Source organism: Agelaius tricolor, unplaced genomic scaffold (assembly GCF_023055355.1).
Source record: "Agelaius tricolor isolate 1412-34295 unplaced genomic scaffold, bAgeTri1.0.p SCAF_2, whole genome shotgun sequence".
NCBI lineage: Eukaryota > Metazoa > Chordata > Aves > Passeriformes > Icteridae > Agelaius > Agelaius tricolor.
This window is the reverse complement of record NW_027269262.1, coordinates 10,800,876-10,817,065: the sequence shown is the minus strand read 5'-3', so window position 1 is coordinate 10,817,065 and position 16,190 is coordinate 10,800,876. Positions and strand designations below refer to the sequence as shown.

Here is a 16,190-nt window from a genome sequence, read left to right as displayed (position 1 = left end):
GGCTCCTGCTTAATCCTGACCCTCCGAGCTCTTTCTTCGCTGACCCTCCGACGAGTGGAAGCCTAAATAACGACGACGGTGATGATAATAATAATAATAATAAATAATCAATTAAAGGAATAACGAAGCAGCCCCTCAGCCTGGGTGTGCGGGGCGGGGCGGCGGGGGGACCCCGCTGCCCGTGTCTCCTCCAAGCCCGTAAAGCCGGGAGCGTTGCTCGCTGCTCGCTGCTCCGCGCCCTGGTAACGGCGGCCCCCGGCGGGCGGGAGGACGTGCGGGGCCGCCCGTCGCGGCTCTTTCCGCGTTGCCCGTCCAGGGAGGTCCCGCCCCCGCCCGCGGCCGCCCCAGCCCCAGCCCCAGCCCCGCGGGGAGGCTCCGGGGCCGGCGGGGGGGCGCGCCCCCAGCCCGGGGCCTGCGGCGGGGGCGCCGGATAAAGCGGTGCCGGCCCGTCCGCCTGCCGGCACTGGGCGGCCGGGACGGGCCCAGCGGGGCGCCCCGCCATGGCGAGCCCCGCACGCCCGCGGCAGGAGCTGGCGGCCGAGGAGCGGCGGCTCCGCGGCGCGGCCCCGACGGTGCCCCGCGACGGCAAGCGGGAGGCGGCGGGGGAGCGGCTGGTGCTGCTGGAGCTGCGCCGCTGCGGGCGGCCGCCGTCCCCCGGCCCCGGCCAGCGGCAGGAGGAGGGGGAGGAGGAGGAAGACGAGGGGGAGGCGGCGGCGGGCGAAGATTGCTGCGGCAAGTGCAAGAAGCGGGTGCAGTTCGCCGACTCGCTGGGGCTGAGCCTCGCCAGCGTCAAGCACTTCAGCGACGCCGAGGAGCCGCAGGTGCCGCCCGCCGCGCTGTCGCACCTGCAGAGCCCGCCCGGCGAGGAGCGGGACCCGCCGCCGCCCGGCGCCGACCCGCCGCCGCCCGCGCTGCTCCTGGTGCCCGACTTCCCCGACGGCGGCGAGCCCAGCGCCGAGCGGCTGCGGCGGCAGCGCGTCTGCCTGGAGCGCCTGGGGCGGCCCGCGGCGCCCACCGACGTGCGGGGCACGGTGCGAGTGCTGGGCGGCCCCGGGCCCAGGGAGGTGACGGTGCGCTACACCTTCAACGAGTGGCTCTCCTTCGTGGACGTGCCGGCCGCGCCGCTGCCCCCCGAGCCGCCGGCCGAGCGCTACGGCTTCACCCTGTGCGTCCCGCCGAGCCTGCGGGAGGGCTCGGCCCTGCACTTCGCCATCCGCTACCGCAGCCCGCAGGGAGAGTTCTGGGACAACAACGGAGGCCGCAACTACACGCTGCGCTGCTGCGGCTGCCCCGGGGGCGGCCCCGCCGCCGCCCCGCCGGGCCCCGCCGCACCCCGCTACTGACGCCGGCCGGGCGAGCGGAGCCCAGGGCACCCGGCCGGGCAGGCGAGGCCGCACCCCGCGCCCGGAGAGAGGCCCGGCTCGGGAGGGACGCGGCCAGCGCGCCGAGGGCCCGGCCCGGAGATTGCCCCAAGTCTGGTGGTTTTTAAGCAGGAGCTTCAGTTTCTGCCAGCGAAATATGGATGTGCGTAGGCTCGCATTGCTGTGGCTTGTGGAATTGTTCTCCTTTTTGGTTTTTTGTTTTGTTTTTTTTTTTTTTTTTTTTTGAGAGAGAGCGAGGAGACTGAGTAGCGTGGGCTCTGCTTTTCCCCTCTTGAAGTGAATTTTTGAGGTCTTGATTTGGGCTTGACTCCACTTACCCGATTAGTCAAGAGCACTCGTGTGAAAACTTGGTGGCGTGTTCACTACAGATTTAACTTAGAATCCCAATTTTCCCGTTCTCAGATCCATTTGAAAGACACAGTACTGCGACAGCAATGGTGTGCTTTGTCCTTTTTCTGTTATTTTCTTTTAGTTCAATGGACTCCTAACAATACGATTCACTGTTGTGAGCACCTGTCAAACCCGTGACAGGCTTGCGTGCCCGTCCCACCTTTGCCATGGCTGCGGCAGCTCTGAACAGCAGGCACTCTGTTTTGGGGCTGGATCTGGGGCTGGACTGGGCTGCCCTGGTTTTTGTCACTCAACACACTTTGGTACCGCTCCCCATGCTCACATGGAGATCCCGTCTGGCTAATAGCAGCCAACAGGGACTCGTGCAGAAATGTTTTTGCTTAAAATAGACCGGTGACTTCTTTTCACACAACCGACGAGTCTAAAACCGGGACGAAGGAGGAGTTAAAATACTTGCTGATGCTGTGTTTATCAGGAGAACTTTGGTAACACCTTTGAGTCGTGCACTGTGAAGTGAAAGCTGGTGTTTGTCTCATACACGGTTCTGTATTTTCAGATTTGGGTCTGGCTTGGATGACCCTTCTCACTGAGGAGTGACGCTGCCATACAGAGAGGGAGGGTGTCCTCAGTAACAAATGGAAACAAGTGCCTTAGTTCAGATCTCCTTATGTTACATTTTGCACCACATTTCTCAAGTATTTATAATTTATTCAGCTTTTTTGCTACATATTTTTCTGTATTTGTATGTTGCTGGGAAAGGACTTTGTTGTGCACACGGCTGGACTTTATGGCGCTGGACACTTGAATTGATTTTATAGTCTTCACGCTTGCACTGCAAGCCTAGAGGTTGACTACTACTGGTGTCCCAACTCTTGAAATTAAGCAAAAACTACCAATGCAAATGGGTTTGTAAGAATAAAAAAAAGTTTTAAAAAAAGCCATAAAGCTCACACCATTACACTTACTTTCTTCACCTTTTTTTTTTTTTCTTTTTTTTTTTTTTCCTGTTTAGCAAAATGTAACAGCAGGCTTCACAGTTTTGCAACCTGTGGAATGTGTGTCCTGACCAGGGATGATCCTGTCTGTAAGCAGTGTTTAGGACTGCAGCTGAAAATGACTGCTGTCCTGCCAGAGCATGAGGCTAATCACCCTTAAGTCCGTGACAGGCATCTTGATCAGAGCTGTGGCGTGAGGAAGTTTTACTAGTATGGGTAAAAAGTAGGTAGGTTATGGTCAAGTTTTGTTGGGGCTCTTCTCCAACTTTGATTCTTCTTGTTTTCTTTTGATACAGTATCTCAAAATATGGGTTATTTCTGGTTAATGAGGAACAACTGCCAGAATGCAGAAAATTCCCTGACATGGATGTATGGTTTTCAGTAAGACCATGGAATGTCATTTTCCTATTTTGAAACAGAGCACAGTGAGAGATTTTTCAGAGAGATTTTCATTTCCTCTGAAGATGTAAAACATTTTAAAGGCTATCCTGACAACATTAGAAAGAATAGCTTCTTGATAAGATTCCCCATATAGTTGAGAATATTTTCAAGCCTACAGCTAACCTGCCTTTTGAGCTGACTGGAACAGACCCAGAGCTAAAAGCAGAGAGTCTGTTGGGGGAAAGACGGGAAGCAGAGGGAGCTTCAGACTAAAGGTGCTGCAGTTCTGCTCACATGCACACTGCTGCCGAAACGCAGCCTGCACGTACAGCACAGTGTGAGAATACAGCCAGAGACAAGGAGGTGTTTAATTCCTTGGGAAACCATTCAGCTGTTACACTGTATCAGTTGCTTTGACAACGCACAGAGGGAGAGCTCTGTGCAGGCAGACAGAAGTTTGTACTGTTGTCCTTCAGGTTACATGTGAACTCTCGCCAAAAAAGGTTTTTAGGGAGAATAGTGAACTCTGCTGTTCCCCTACACAAGTTTGTTTTAACTCTGTCATGCATTACAGGATTACAGGATGTTACATGGGATAACCTGGTATGAATTAGCTTTCCTCAGATTGCTGCATCAATGAAATAATGTGCTCTTAGTGTAGTGTCAAGATTGATCCTTCATTTAAATACAATATAATAATTGGGATTTCTGTAGCCCTTTCCTTATTCTGTGCTTTGTTTATTAGTTGCCTCAGAGAAGAAGGAAACACCGCCAGACAAAGGAGGGGAGAGATCTCTCCTCAACAGAATTTAAAGGAGCAGCTATATTTTGATGGCTGTGTCTGGGCAGAGGCAGTACCATGAAGAATCCTGGCTAGCTGTGCCTAGTGATAGAGGCCTGGAAATGTTCTCTGGTCCACTGTAAACATTGACATCCAGAACATGTGACATTTCTGTGTGCTTTTCAGATGTGTGACCTGAAATTCAAAATGCAAGAAAGTACTTGCTGAGGCTAGGCAGTAAAATTGTCTGAGTGCTTCAGAAAATCAGTGCCAATTGAAAATCCTGCCAATTGTGTTAATTAAAGCACGTTTTTGTGCTTTGATACCTGGTGAAGTGCTTTTATTTGCTATTGAAAATTACTCTTTGTGAAAGGAAGGAGAAAACCTCTAGATGGGAGTCAGACATACTCACTTTTTGATAGACAGTACTTTTCTGTGCTCTTAGGATTTTACAGAAGCATAGATTTCCAAAGAAGAGTTCAAAAACAGCCTACTCACAGTTGTCTGTATTTTCCTAGCTGAGGTTCCTGAGGGCTATGGAAAAGCAAGGCTTTATCAAAGATTACATTGGGCAGCACTTGTAAAAATCCAACTGGACCATGCGTGTACCAAAGGCTTGCAAGCCCACATCAGCGAATCCCAGGGCTCCTGCTCTTGACCATAGGTTGAGACACATGGCATAATTGCAACAATATTCTCAAAGGAATATTATCAAATGAAGTTATTTTAATTCCATAGAAATCTCAAGGCCAGTAGAGTGAAATGTTAAGTGAGGCACTCTCTGTTTGATTGCATTACTGTTAATGTATTTCATAAAGATTCAAAGCATAACTTTTGGAAGATGTTCTCATAAACACGCTCCCTCCCCTAACCTAAATAAGAAATTTAAGATTTATTGCACTTTTGGAAAAACTCCAACTCCAAAGATTTTCATTTTATGCAGATTTCTGTTCCCCCACCACGGATTAAGGACTTAGGGTATGAATAGCTGCCAAATGGTTTTATAGGTGTATATAAATGAAGAAAGTTTAATATAGTTGAAACTCTGTAGGGGTAACTGTGAAGGACATAAAAGGTAAATCTTCCTTAAGCAATTTTTTGCCATGTACACTTTCTTTTAAATTCAGATTTAAATGATTCAGGAAAGGGCTGTAAAGCTAAATTTACTTTGGTGCCATGAAGATCTGTAAGCTTGCATGAAAACTACTTCTGTTTTATTTAAAATTGGAGCTTTCAGTCAGTACTTGGAAAGTCTAGCTTCTGCTCCCATTGGCTTCGCTGGGATTTGGATCTAGCCCAAAGTACTGCAGGAAGGTAAGGGAAATGATCTAGGTTTAATTGTCCATTCTGTTCAGAGTCATGTGTTATGGGGTTAGGATAACATGGCACTGTGATGAATGTTCATCTGTCAAGAGTTCAAAATCTGCTGTCTGTGCATGGCAGTAATTAAATCACCTTAATTGTTTTTTCATGATTCTTTCTGAGAGAGGGAAAATTACTTGCCTTGGATTAGCATATTGCCAAAGACTGTTATAAATATTTATGGGGTGTACTCTTTCAATAGAAAGCCTGTACATTCTTCACAGGTCTCCATAGTTCTTTTTCCCAAACACAGAAGAGTAGTTACTTGAATGCACTAATTACCATCATCTCCCCCTCTTGCAAAGTTTCAGTAGGTACTGGTTTAACAGCAAAAAAGGTAAGTAGTTTAGAAAGAAACATCTCTTGCAAAACATAATTAATTACCTCTGTAAACTGTGGAATATTTTTGAAGGTGTGTATGTTTGTGAAACAGGTTTGAGAGTTACAAATTTTTTCCTTTTACAGTTGTAGAAAACACACGCTTTTGGAAGAATTACTGGCTTCTCTGTTTTTTTTTTTTCTGCTTTCACACTAAGGCCTCATGCACTATTCTTATATTCTAAAATAGTGAAAAAAGTAGGAATGCAAACACTCAGTTAAACAGCTGCACAGCTTAGTTCTTTTTTTATAAAGGTCATCAAGCAAAATATTCCCAAGAGTATGAAATAACTATGCCTGTGTTAAGAATAGCAAAATAAAGCAAACAGTATAGTCCTGACTTGAATAATGCCAGGATTTCACTGTAGATCATTATGGAAAACTCAGGAAAACAGTCAGAGCACAGCTCTTTCATGGCTCTGTTTACGCGTACATATGGTCTGTGCTGGGAATCCGGAGAGATGCATTTATGTTGTGTTACAGGAAGTAAAGTTGAGGGGCTGGTGCTTCTCCATAGTTATTCTGTCTGCTGGTTTTAGAGGGTAAAAGTTTTGCTTTTAATATCTGGAAACTTGGAAGCTTTTTTTTTAATAGAAATATCTTTTGAGAAAAGTGAGTACTAAGTTAAAATCCTTCTTAGCTTATTTCAACGCTGTATGTAAAGCACATGCTTCACACTTGGGTTGCTCTCCTCCTGAAAATCTGTACCTCTGATATAGCTGGGCATTTTGAATCCATGCTTTCAATTGCAGAAAAAATTATTGAGAGGTTGTAACACACAACAGAAATGCCTTTGAACAGTTACTAATACTAATCAAATTGTTCCTTTTTTCCTTTCAGAGTGCTGTTTCCAAGCTTATCCCGTAAAAGTAAGGACAAACTTCAGTATAGGCACACACTCAAATTTTGGTTCATACTGCTGAGGTCAATAGTTTGCTAAAGTGTCGAGATTGGGAAAAAAACTATTTTTATTATAATACAAAAGCAAAACTGTTTTGCTAAGACATTGCAGCTTTAATAAAGATATTTATTGAGCTCTATTCTAAGGAAAAAATATATACTTTTTATAACAGTGGACATTGTATGTAAGTCATGGGATCATTCCTTTGTATTTTAACTATTCCTGTTGTTTACACTGCTTTGACAAAATCCAACAAAGCTTCTGACAGCATGCCAAGAGAGATTTAATGAGTATTGCAACGTAAACGGAACTGGTGGAGCACAGAAGGTGCAGCTGTAAGAGCACAGCAGCTCCGAGGCTGGAGCACAGTGCCAGCCCTCCAGGCTGCTCTCTCCATTGGCAGCGATGAGCAGAGCCCTAGCCAAGAGCAAGAACAGGGCAAGTGGACACCAACACAACATTCAAGTCAACCCAGCCTACAACTGGGCTCGACTTCTTAAGCCAGGTGTGGTTAGCAGCTCTTTTCTTTCCATAGCTTGTAGGATTTCAATGATAAAGCACTTGTCAAGCTACGTTTTTGTACAGAACTGGGCACGTTTTGGCAAAATACCTTAAAATGGATGTCAGGCAAGGGAAAAATATATTTGTAAGTATTTTTCAATCATGTACAACTGATATGCACATAATTAACACTAACTGACCATGCACTTACATGTATGTTACAAGCAAAGGAAACATACAGACCTGTCCAAAACAGGGAACAAGCATGTAAAATGCTGTTGGGTTTGAGGAGTAAGTGATAATGCCTTTGCTGGCTTTGCACTCCTGTTAACAAGCTAGATAGTGTTACGCAGGCCTTTGGACTGTAGAAGCAGAGGAGTTCTTACCCTGCTTCTAATAAGTAATGTATAAATACTGTGTAAGTACAGTATAAATACTGTATGATAAGCTGATCAGTAATTTCAAATAAGATATGTGCTTTACTGAGGTCAGTTGCCTTACCCTCTGCAGTATGGACTGGGGACAGAGGGAAATTACAGAGCACCACCACTTTTCCCCCCTCTGCCTGGATGGTTCTCTCTGTAGAATGTACCTGAAGGTTACTACTGCTCCTCTGAAAGTAGAAGTAAGGGAGAGGGAATCTGAGTGGTAGCCTTGAGAAAGAAGGTTGGAGCAGATGCCATGAACTGGGACTGCAGTAGTGTTTTATCTACCACAAAAACTTAACAACAGAATTTTTAGGCATTAATGGAGAAGTAATCTCCTTGATACTTTGGAAGGAATTAATAAGACATTTCACATTCCCATGACTGCCTGCCTGTATGACAGGACATACCATCTACAGCTGTGTTCTTGTTGGAAACAATGCTGAAGAACTTCACTGGAAAGGTATTTTTGAAGAACTGATTGAACATTGAAAGAGTTCCCTTATTTTTTCTTAAATATGGTGAAAACAGATTTAAATATTAAAAAAACCCAAACCAGTTACCGATGGAGTTGTCCCTCTTTATAAATCAGGGCTATGCTATTTATAAATATGTTTATTTTGCTTTCTAGCATACATTTTCAGATCCTGAAATGGTATGCTGTGCTTCTTTCAGTAATTAAGCTGCTTTAGACAAGGATTTTACATGTACTGTTTTAGCAACCAAGTTTCTAACAGTATAAAACTGGCAGCCCTTCCAGGCCTGTGTCATCTAAGAGTGTAAGATGCTGCATTTCTGTGAGCTCACTGGAAGCTTAAAGAGCAATCAAACCCTCTTCCCCTGCACTTTCACCATTACCTTAAGTGCACTTAATTATCCAGTTGTTCTGGATATTTCTGTTCAAATACAAAATCTAATGTATATTACCTATTAGAATAATTAAATTCCATTTTAATAAAATGTTCACTAAAAGCAATTTACATTGCAATACTTATAGACCTAATAAGGGGAGAATTATTATTGTATTTGCTTTTTATCTGAAATTGAAAGGGGGCTACATTGGCAGTCTCAGGTACACACTATTTTATTCTGTACACTGTATTATCCATATGAAATCCATTACTATACATCTCAATATAACTGTCCAAAATGGTAAAATACACTTTCATGGGCAGTGAGGAATGGGAGTTTGTTCTAAATGAGACACTTCAATTAGACACTCTGCTTTAATAATGTTTTCACAGAGCATGAACAACACAGAAGAACATAAACAAAGATGAATTTTGTGAAGCAAGAAAAATAAGGGGTGGATTTCAAAGGTCACAGTGCTGTGGAACTAGTTTTGAGCTTCTGTTTCTCTACTTAAAACTCCCCCAACAATTCATTGAAATAAAAGCAAAACTATTTTTTTTCCTGTAGGCCAGCTTTGCGCTGCTTAATTTTTCTGCAAATTTCTAATAGAAAACAAATTCAAGCACAGCAATGACTTGAGCAAAACCTGATCAAAAATTTTGCTTTATTAATCTGTGGTCTTAAAAGTGTTGAGCCTTCTATGGATTTAAGAATAATCAATAAAATGCTATGCTGAGCACTTTTTCTAGGCAAAGCTTGTTGCGACTTCATGACTTACAGCACTTGAGTTACTGTTCCAGTCAGGTTCTTTTTCTTCTGCCAAAATTCACGAGGTTTGTGAAAAAGGGAAATCTTTGATAAAGTCAGCTTTCTGCTAATAGCTTCACCTCAACAAATTAAAGAACTTGGTGGTGAAAAAACATTTGAAAGCTCCCAAGGCTCAGTAATTCAAGTCTTCCATTCTGCTATTCTGATCAGTTAATTGTTCAAAGTAGGACAAGACTGGTTATTAACTCTTGGAAACTAAAGAAAGAACTAGTGAATTTTTTATGTCACCTCCTGAAATGTCAAGGGATGCTCTTCAAGGAAACTACACAATGCAGCCTGTGATATCTGTAAGTATCAAAGCCCAGAAGATGAAAATTCTGATCATCTCTGGTTTTAGTACTTTAAATAAAATATGTACTTACTCATTTAGTTCAGATGCTGGATATTTTTAAGTGCAACAGGATTAATACAAACTTAGTAACTGGGTGAAGGGTTTTAAATCTTTAGGGGTTTTAAACCTAACATATTTTTCATGGTCAGTGAGAGACAATGTCAGCAGCAGAATAATGTAGCTGGTTGCAGGTAGTTTAATGAAGTTTTATTGTTGAAATAGAGCAGGAACTATTTCATCACATAGGACACACAAGCAAACAGATTCCAAGACTACCTTATATACTATTATAAATCACAGCTATTTATCTTAGAACATGTGACCCTTTAGAAAATAGAACTGTGGTTGCCAAAAACAGTCTCTCAGGCATTTCTTATGCTGAACAGACAAGCTCAGACATGGGCATGTGCAGTTTCTGTACGTGGCACTGTAGGATGCTGAAGATGGGCCAGTGTTGTTTCAGGATCAGAGGCTTTTCTTGGCTGTGTGTCTTCTGGACACTCAATGACCAATTTTTCTGTGGCATACATCTGCCCAATGGTAACCTGAAATCAAACGAAAATATCAGTAAACAGGTTATAATTCAGGCTGCACAAAAATCCCCCAAGAATTGAATAGCCCAGATATTAAACTTTTTCATAATTACATTTTTCTTTCTCTAAACATTTCTTTTTGTAAATAGTACACTTGTCTAGACCTTAAGAAAAATAACCAATACATAAAATACCTGCACATATACAATCTTGAAATAATGACATTGAGGAATACAATTTAAAGTCTCAAAAAATAACATTAGAAGTTACAACAGAGAAAAAGCAAACAGGTTCTATGTTGAGAAAAATGAAAAGACAAATATAATGAAAAACAAAAATATGGATAGAATCAGCAGGTATTTCTTATGCTTTTTAGGTGGAGAGCCTAGATATAAATTGCATGGCATAGTACTAATAACCAGTTCCTTTGGAATCCTAATGTAATTTGCCTTATGAAGGGGGAAAACAGTTCAACAGTTGTTAGTTCAGCAGCAGCATTTTACATATACTGGAGCTACCTCTTGTTCACAAGATGGTATTCAGACTTCCTGTATTTGTGCTTTCTAGGAAAGCAAAATGAGGAAATGAAATATGACAAAAATGCAACACTGATGCTTTGACTCCTCTTGTTCTTTAGCACCTTCTAGTCTGCCCCATAACGTTGATAAATTCTGGTTGGATGAGCAGCTGGCAGTTGTCACACACAGCTCTTGGCTTAGCAGCTGAGATGGGGAAGGAAGAAGCTTCATGCAAGTAGGGTAGTGAAAGCAGAAGACAATGTTTATTTTTAAAAGTATGGATTTTGGAGTCTACTTTTTAATATCTGTTGTGCCCTTTCTTGCCCGTACTTTCTCCTTCAGGCCTGGGTACACAGCAGCTCTGTGTCCTTTTCACAAAAAAATAAGGTTCATACATTTAAGTGTTGAATTAGGACAAAAAAGACTAGATGCTGAATTACACTAAACATCGTATATTTAGTAGAACTCAATACTGTGCAAATTAAGCCTAAGAGCAAGTCAGGCTCTCAAAGTAGTAAAAAACCAGGGAAAGAATGTTTTTAGCATTTTCCATTTAACATTTTTTTTTGTGGGAAAAAAATCCTGGCCTCTCTTGAATAAAAATTTCTCATCTGTGCTCACACTCACATAAAATGTGAATAATATTGCCTTTTAGGAAATGAACTATTTAATCTTGATAAACAGCCTTGTCTGAAACTTGTAACGCATTGATTTTAATCTTGAAATATTTATTACAAGGGAGCATTTATGAAGCTGTTCGTAAAGGAACAGAAGTTTTCCTTGCCAACAAATATTTCCTTCTTTTGGCACTCTGAGCTAAGTTAGTAACAGCATATGAACAACTCTGATTATTTTTGAAGTTACTTATGAAATATGTTGCATACAGAATATTTAATACAAAGGCCATACACAACTGTGACGTGTTACCCAAAGAAATTTTAAGCTGTCAACAAGTGTTACTTGTCAAAGAGAACTCGCTGTTCTGGGTTATGTGGCAGGCTATACACTTTAGTTGCTGCCTTACCACAAACCATGCTGAAGTACTTAATTTTTGTATACTGTGTTTTGGAGCCCAAAGAATCTTTAATCCTTTCCCACACAGTAGAGCAAATTTAATGGGAGGCTCAGAGGGATTACAAAAATGCTGAAACCTGAATTGCATTTTTTTTTTCTCCCCCAGCTGGGGGAGATACATGAGACTGAGTACGTGACTTCTCAGTCAATCATATTCAGCTGGGGCAGATGGATTTGTAGGAGAAAGGTACAAGCTGCTGTTTGCTGTCCCTGTGCCAACAGGTGATGTTATCTACTGCTGCACCTCTTGACTTGAATGCAATAAAAGCACAGATTTATGTGTGAGCTGCTTCCTTAGCAAACCACAGGCGTGCAGGCATTTCAGCAAGTGCAAAGCCACCATTGCTGTGCTGTCAGCCTTTGCTGGGCTGCTGCCGCTTGCCTGCTCTGCTGCCTCCCTTCCAGAATCTCTGCCATGGCACTGTAAGCTGAACTTTGAAACCTAAGGATTTTTGTTTTTTAAGCCATTAGCATTGAATTTTTAAAGTTATGATCAAGCCTTTCCCATGTGCCTTAGACAAAACAAACAAACCTTCCATTTATAGCTCCTGAAAAATTCCCATCCATAAACATCCCCTGCCTCAGCAGAAGGATTGCACCAGTATTTACACACTGGCACTCATTAACCCTACAAACCACAACAGCCCTCTTACAGTGTCCTCACCACCCTGAGTCTAAAGAAAGCATTTCAGCAGCAGGCACTCACTGTGGAGCATTCTCCCAAATCAGAGACTTAAGTGGCTACCTATTGTGCTCTTTTTTCATTGTGCATATTTGTGGCTTGTACACCACATTTACTCTTCTGGTAGGTGGCTGGAAGCCAGTGCATAGGTCAGTGCCAGGGGAGTTCCACTGACCACAGGAAATGTGAAAAACGCCAATCACTTGTTCTTAAAATTTTAAAAGTTTAATAGTAATAAAATGGTTATAAAAATAGTAATACAATTAGAGTAATAATAATTTGTACAAATTGAATTAGGACAATATGAGGCAATAGAACTAAAGAGTTATGGACATCTGGGTACCTTTTTCTGGGCAAAACAAGCCCGAAAAAGGACACCCATTAACAAAGGATTAACCTTTAAAAACAATACCCTGTTGCACATTCATACACTTCATACATGATGCATAAATTCCATTTAAACACAGGATTCTGTCTGGTCATCTCAACTTCTTCCTCTGAATCCTAACAGTGCCTTCGAGGCGGGAAGAAGTTCGTTTCTTCTGATAAAAGGGCAATAAATTCTTTTTCACTGAAAGGTTTAGGTGTCCTGTGGCTGCTATCTTGCTGTGAGTCCTTTCTTTAAAAAAAGTATCCTACATAGCATAGTTTCTAATTTAACATTTTTTATAACCTAAAACTATATTTAACACACTACTTAAGAGAATTAATACAGCATTACTTTTTAACACAACACATAATATTCATTTTAATATTTGCAAAAAGCCAATCATAAAATACGCATTTTTCACAGGAAACTTTTGGGGAAAAAGGCTCCATGATTTGCTCAGCAACTTGTGTTTTGTGTGTTACCCAAAAGTTTATTTACCTCTCTAGGAAACACATTGCAATTAAATTCCCCAGGAAAGAATGTGCAATAAAGAACCACACTGTCATCAGGAGAAGACAATAAATAGAAATATAGAGATGCTTCTCAGCTCCTTTTGAATTATTTGATGTTTAAATTCTGCCTGAAAAATGATGTACTTTGACAGGTCCAACCCCCAAAACCTGATAATTTGTCTTTGTTCAAGGATATAGTACAAGTCTATATGGTCAGCTGTTTTTTGTGAACAAGAAGATTTATCCTTGAAAACCTTACTATTGCCTTCTGTCTGGATCCAGGAGAAGGCTTAGGGCTTCAGAATGGGATTTTTCAGCAGATATGAGACAACAAATGGGGAAAAAGAAATCACTGAAGAGTGAGCATTAGTCCATCTTTTAACCCAACCATTCTCTGGTTATTAGGTCTTTGTGTGTTCGTTTGGAAACAAGTACTCGTCCTTTGTCATAGCTGGCAGGAAGCAAACACAGGAATTAGCCACTTCATGGAATCTTTCATTGCTATTAGGGGAAAAAAAGCACGTAGGAAAGGTTTTCCCTATATAACAGAGCATCAAAGATATGTATGGGGAGGTGCAGTAAGAATTAAATTGTAGAATTAAGAATTATAGAAGTAAAATCTGAATGTCCTGCAGACACTGAAAGAACATGATATTACCCTAAAAATTCAACAAATCCAGCCAAATTGACTGAACTCTGTCCTTTCTAAAGGAGTCTGGCTGCCAGTGTCCGACTCTCAGGGACACCTTGTGGCTGGTGAGCAGGTTATGTGTGGCTTCCATGCCAAGCCATGGGACAGATGCAATTGCAGTGGGACAGTGCTGGCCTGGGAGGCAGCCTGAATCCTAGGGGCTAACCTGAATTCTAGAGGCTAATCTGAATCCTTGGGGCTGCCTTCCCATCTTGACACAGCTGGTGGAGTAGATCCTGCAGACCCGCTGCTACTACTTGCAAAATACTACTCGATTATATTCAGTTTCTGAAGGTGTGTGCCATGTCTTGTGTATTTTATCCACACAAGGATTTTACTTTGCAGCTCAGAGTTGAGGTAGAAGTGACTGCTCATATTTCTGAAGGGCTGAAGATAAGGTGACTGGGTTTTAAATTTTTTTTCGAATTTGCCTCATTCAGAGTGCACAGTTCTGCTCTGAGAAGTACGATGGCATCTTTCCTTGACAGCTCTGTATAAATGTCTGTCTACTTAATTAATCACCACATTTTTCCTTCCTTAGGCTCTGCAGCACAAAGGTGGCCAGACATCTCTTTTTCCCATGTACTTTACAGAATTGTAATTGTGTGGCATATAACCCATGAGCTCTAACAAATCCTGCTGAGCCCAGATGAAGATACTTTTTCTCACTGTCACTGAATTACTCATCCTTATCATCCTGCCAAACTTGCCAATCTCCAAACAACTAGCTACCTGCTTGTGTGAGGTCTCACTGATAAATTTCAGGGTGAGTGCCCTAAAATTACTCAGGTAAGTAGCTAGGCAGCAGCCTTTCTACCCTCAAAAGCACACTATTTTTTTTTTTTTTTTTATTTTTTCATGTCACTGTTTATTTTTTGATGGCAGACAAAAGCAGGAGTGGCCTAAAAGGAGAGGGTGCAACACTCTCATCTTACGTAGAATCAACTTACTGGACAATGCAATGCCTAAACACATAAAAGTGCCACCAGAGCACAGTAATATAGAAACACTGCAAGACAGCAATTTCTCTAGCTGTCAGTTTTTAAAAAAATTGATCTCCCAAGGGGATCATCACTGGAGAAGTAACAATGGTTTCCTGTTTTTCTTGAAGAAATGCTGCTCATAACTAAAGCTGATGTACAACAGATCACTTTACATATTAAACACATTTATATATCTAATATATATATATATATATATAGGTTGTTGTACATGCATAAATATGTGAAAAATACCAAACTCTAGGTAAAATCATAGCCATCTTCTCTCTTTTGTTACAAATTTTCAGACAAGAAATTGCTACCTTATTACAGCCAGGGATCACATATAAACATTTACATTTTCATGGTTCTTTATTAGGGAGAAAAAGGAAAAAGTCCTGTGTATTAATATATTTATACCATACACAAAGACACACACATAAAAAAATCAGGGGTTTTTTTCCTGTTGCACCTAGGAAGTTGACAGGTGTATCTTATGGGCACACTGCTGAATCTTAAGTAGGAAGAAAAATCCCTGATGACACTACAGTCACATTGCATTTATGGCTGCTAATCTGGGTCTCTAACACTACACGAAGAAGTTCCACATTCATATTTTCTGGCACAGTGACTATAAAATGCATCTTAAGTGAATGCTGACAAGAACAGAAATGTTCAAGAATAAAGGTTATTTTAAGAACTGGCAACAGTCTTGCAAGCTGTTTACCTGGAGTCTTTCCTATTAGATGATGCCAACCAATTTGCAATCCTATTGCAAATTTAAGTGAAGTGGTTATTGTTCTTAAGAAGCATTACTTTTTCTCCCCACACCCAAAATTGGATATGCTATACACAGCACACTTTAAAATAAAGTTTTCATATTTACTAAGGTTCAGTTTAATGATTTTTGTTTGTTTTTAAATGAATATGGACAGCCATTTTTGAAATTATCTTTTACTGCAATAATAAACACACCAGTGTGGTACACAGTAATTAATACAACTCAAATAGAACCAAAATCTCATCAATAACTTCAGTTCTTTGCCAAATCTTTGTGTTGGTATTAAATGCTATAGCAGAAGCCTTATTTATTTTCACTCAGGAAAGACTGTTGAAAAACTGCATTTGGCTTCTTAAACACTTAGGTTATTCCACTCTCCAGAGCTGGAATCAATATGGAAAAATATTTTGGAGACATTTCCCTTATTTTAATTGATTCCATTTGTCTACAGAGAATGGGAAAGGAAGTGAAGGAAAGCACAGAGCTGAGAAGTTAGAACTATTATGTATTTTACGTCTGTAAGCCTGTGTTTTGCAAATGCTGTTTTCTTTGTTTCTTTATCCCATAACATATCCTACAAC

General features: G+C 41.6%; 2 protein-coding genes across 4 annotated transcripts in view; one reads left to right on the top strand and one right to left on the bottom strand.

Annotated features, from left to right (window-relative positions):
* Positions 1–353: 353 nt before the first annotated feature.
* PPP1R3G (protein phosphatase 1 regulatory subunit 3G) lies at positions 354–1,487 on the top strand. The gene has a single exon (XM_071452602.1). It carries the CDS (start codon positions 501–503, stop codon positions 1,341–1,343), a length of 843 nt encoding a protein of 280 aa, XP_071308703.1. The 5' UTR covers positions 354–500; the 3' UTR covers positions 1,344–1,487.
* An 8,166-nt stretch (positions 1,488–9,653) lies between these two features.
* Positions 9,654–16,190, bottom strand: part of LYRM4 (LYR motif containing 4) — an 86,380-nt gene continuing 79,843 nt past the window's right edge. For all 3 annotated transcript variants that reach the window (XM_071452645.1, XM_071452624.1, XM_071452635.1), the window contains one exon: positions 9,654–10,013. In XM_071452645.1, coding sequence (XP_071308746.1) covers positions 9,970–10,013 — 44 coding nt within the window. In that variant the 3' untranslated portion in view covers positions 9,654–9,969. The remainder of the gene's footprint in view (positions 10,014–16,190) is intronic.

What these genes read in the sequence shown, in the direction of transcription:
- PPP1R3G (XM_071452602.1), top strand. Translation starts at nt 501, where the DNA reads ATGGCGAGCCCCGCACGCCCGCGGCAGGAGCTGGCGGCCGAGGAGCGG.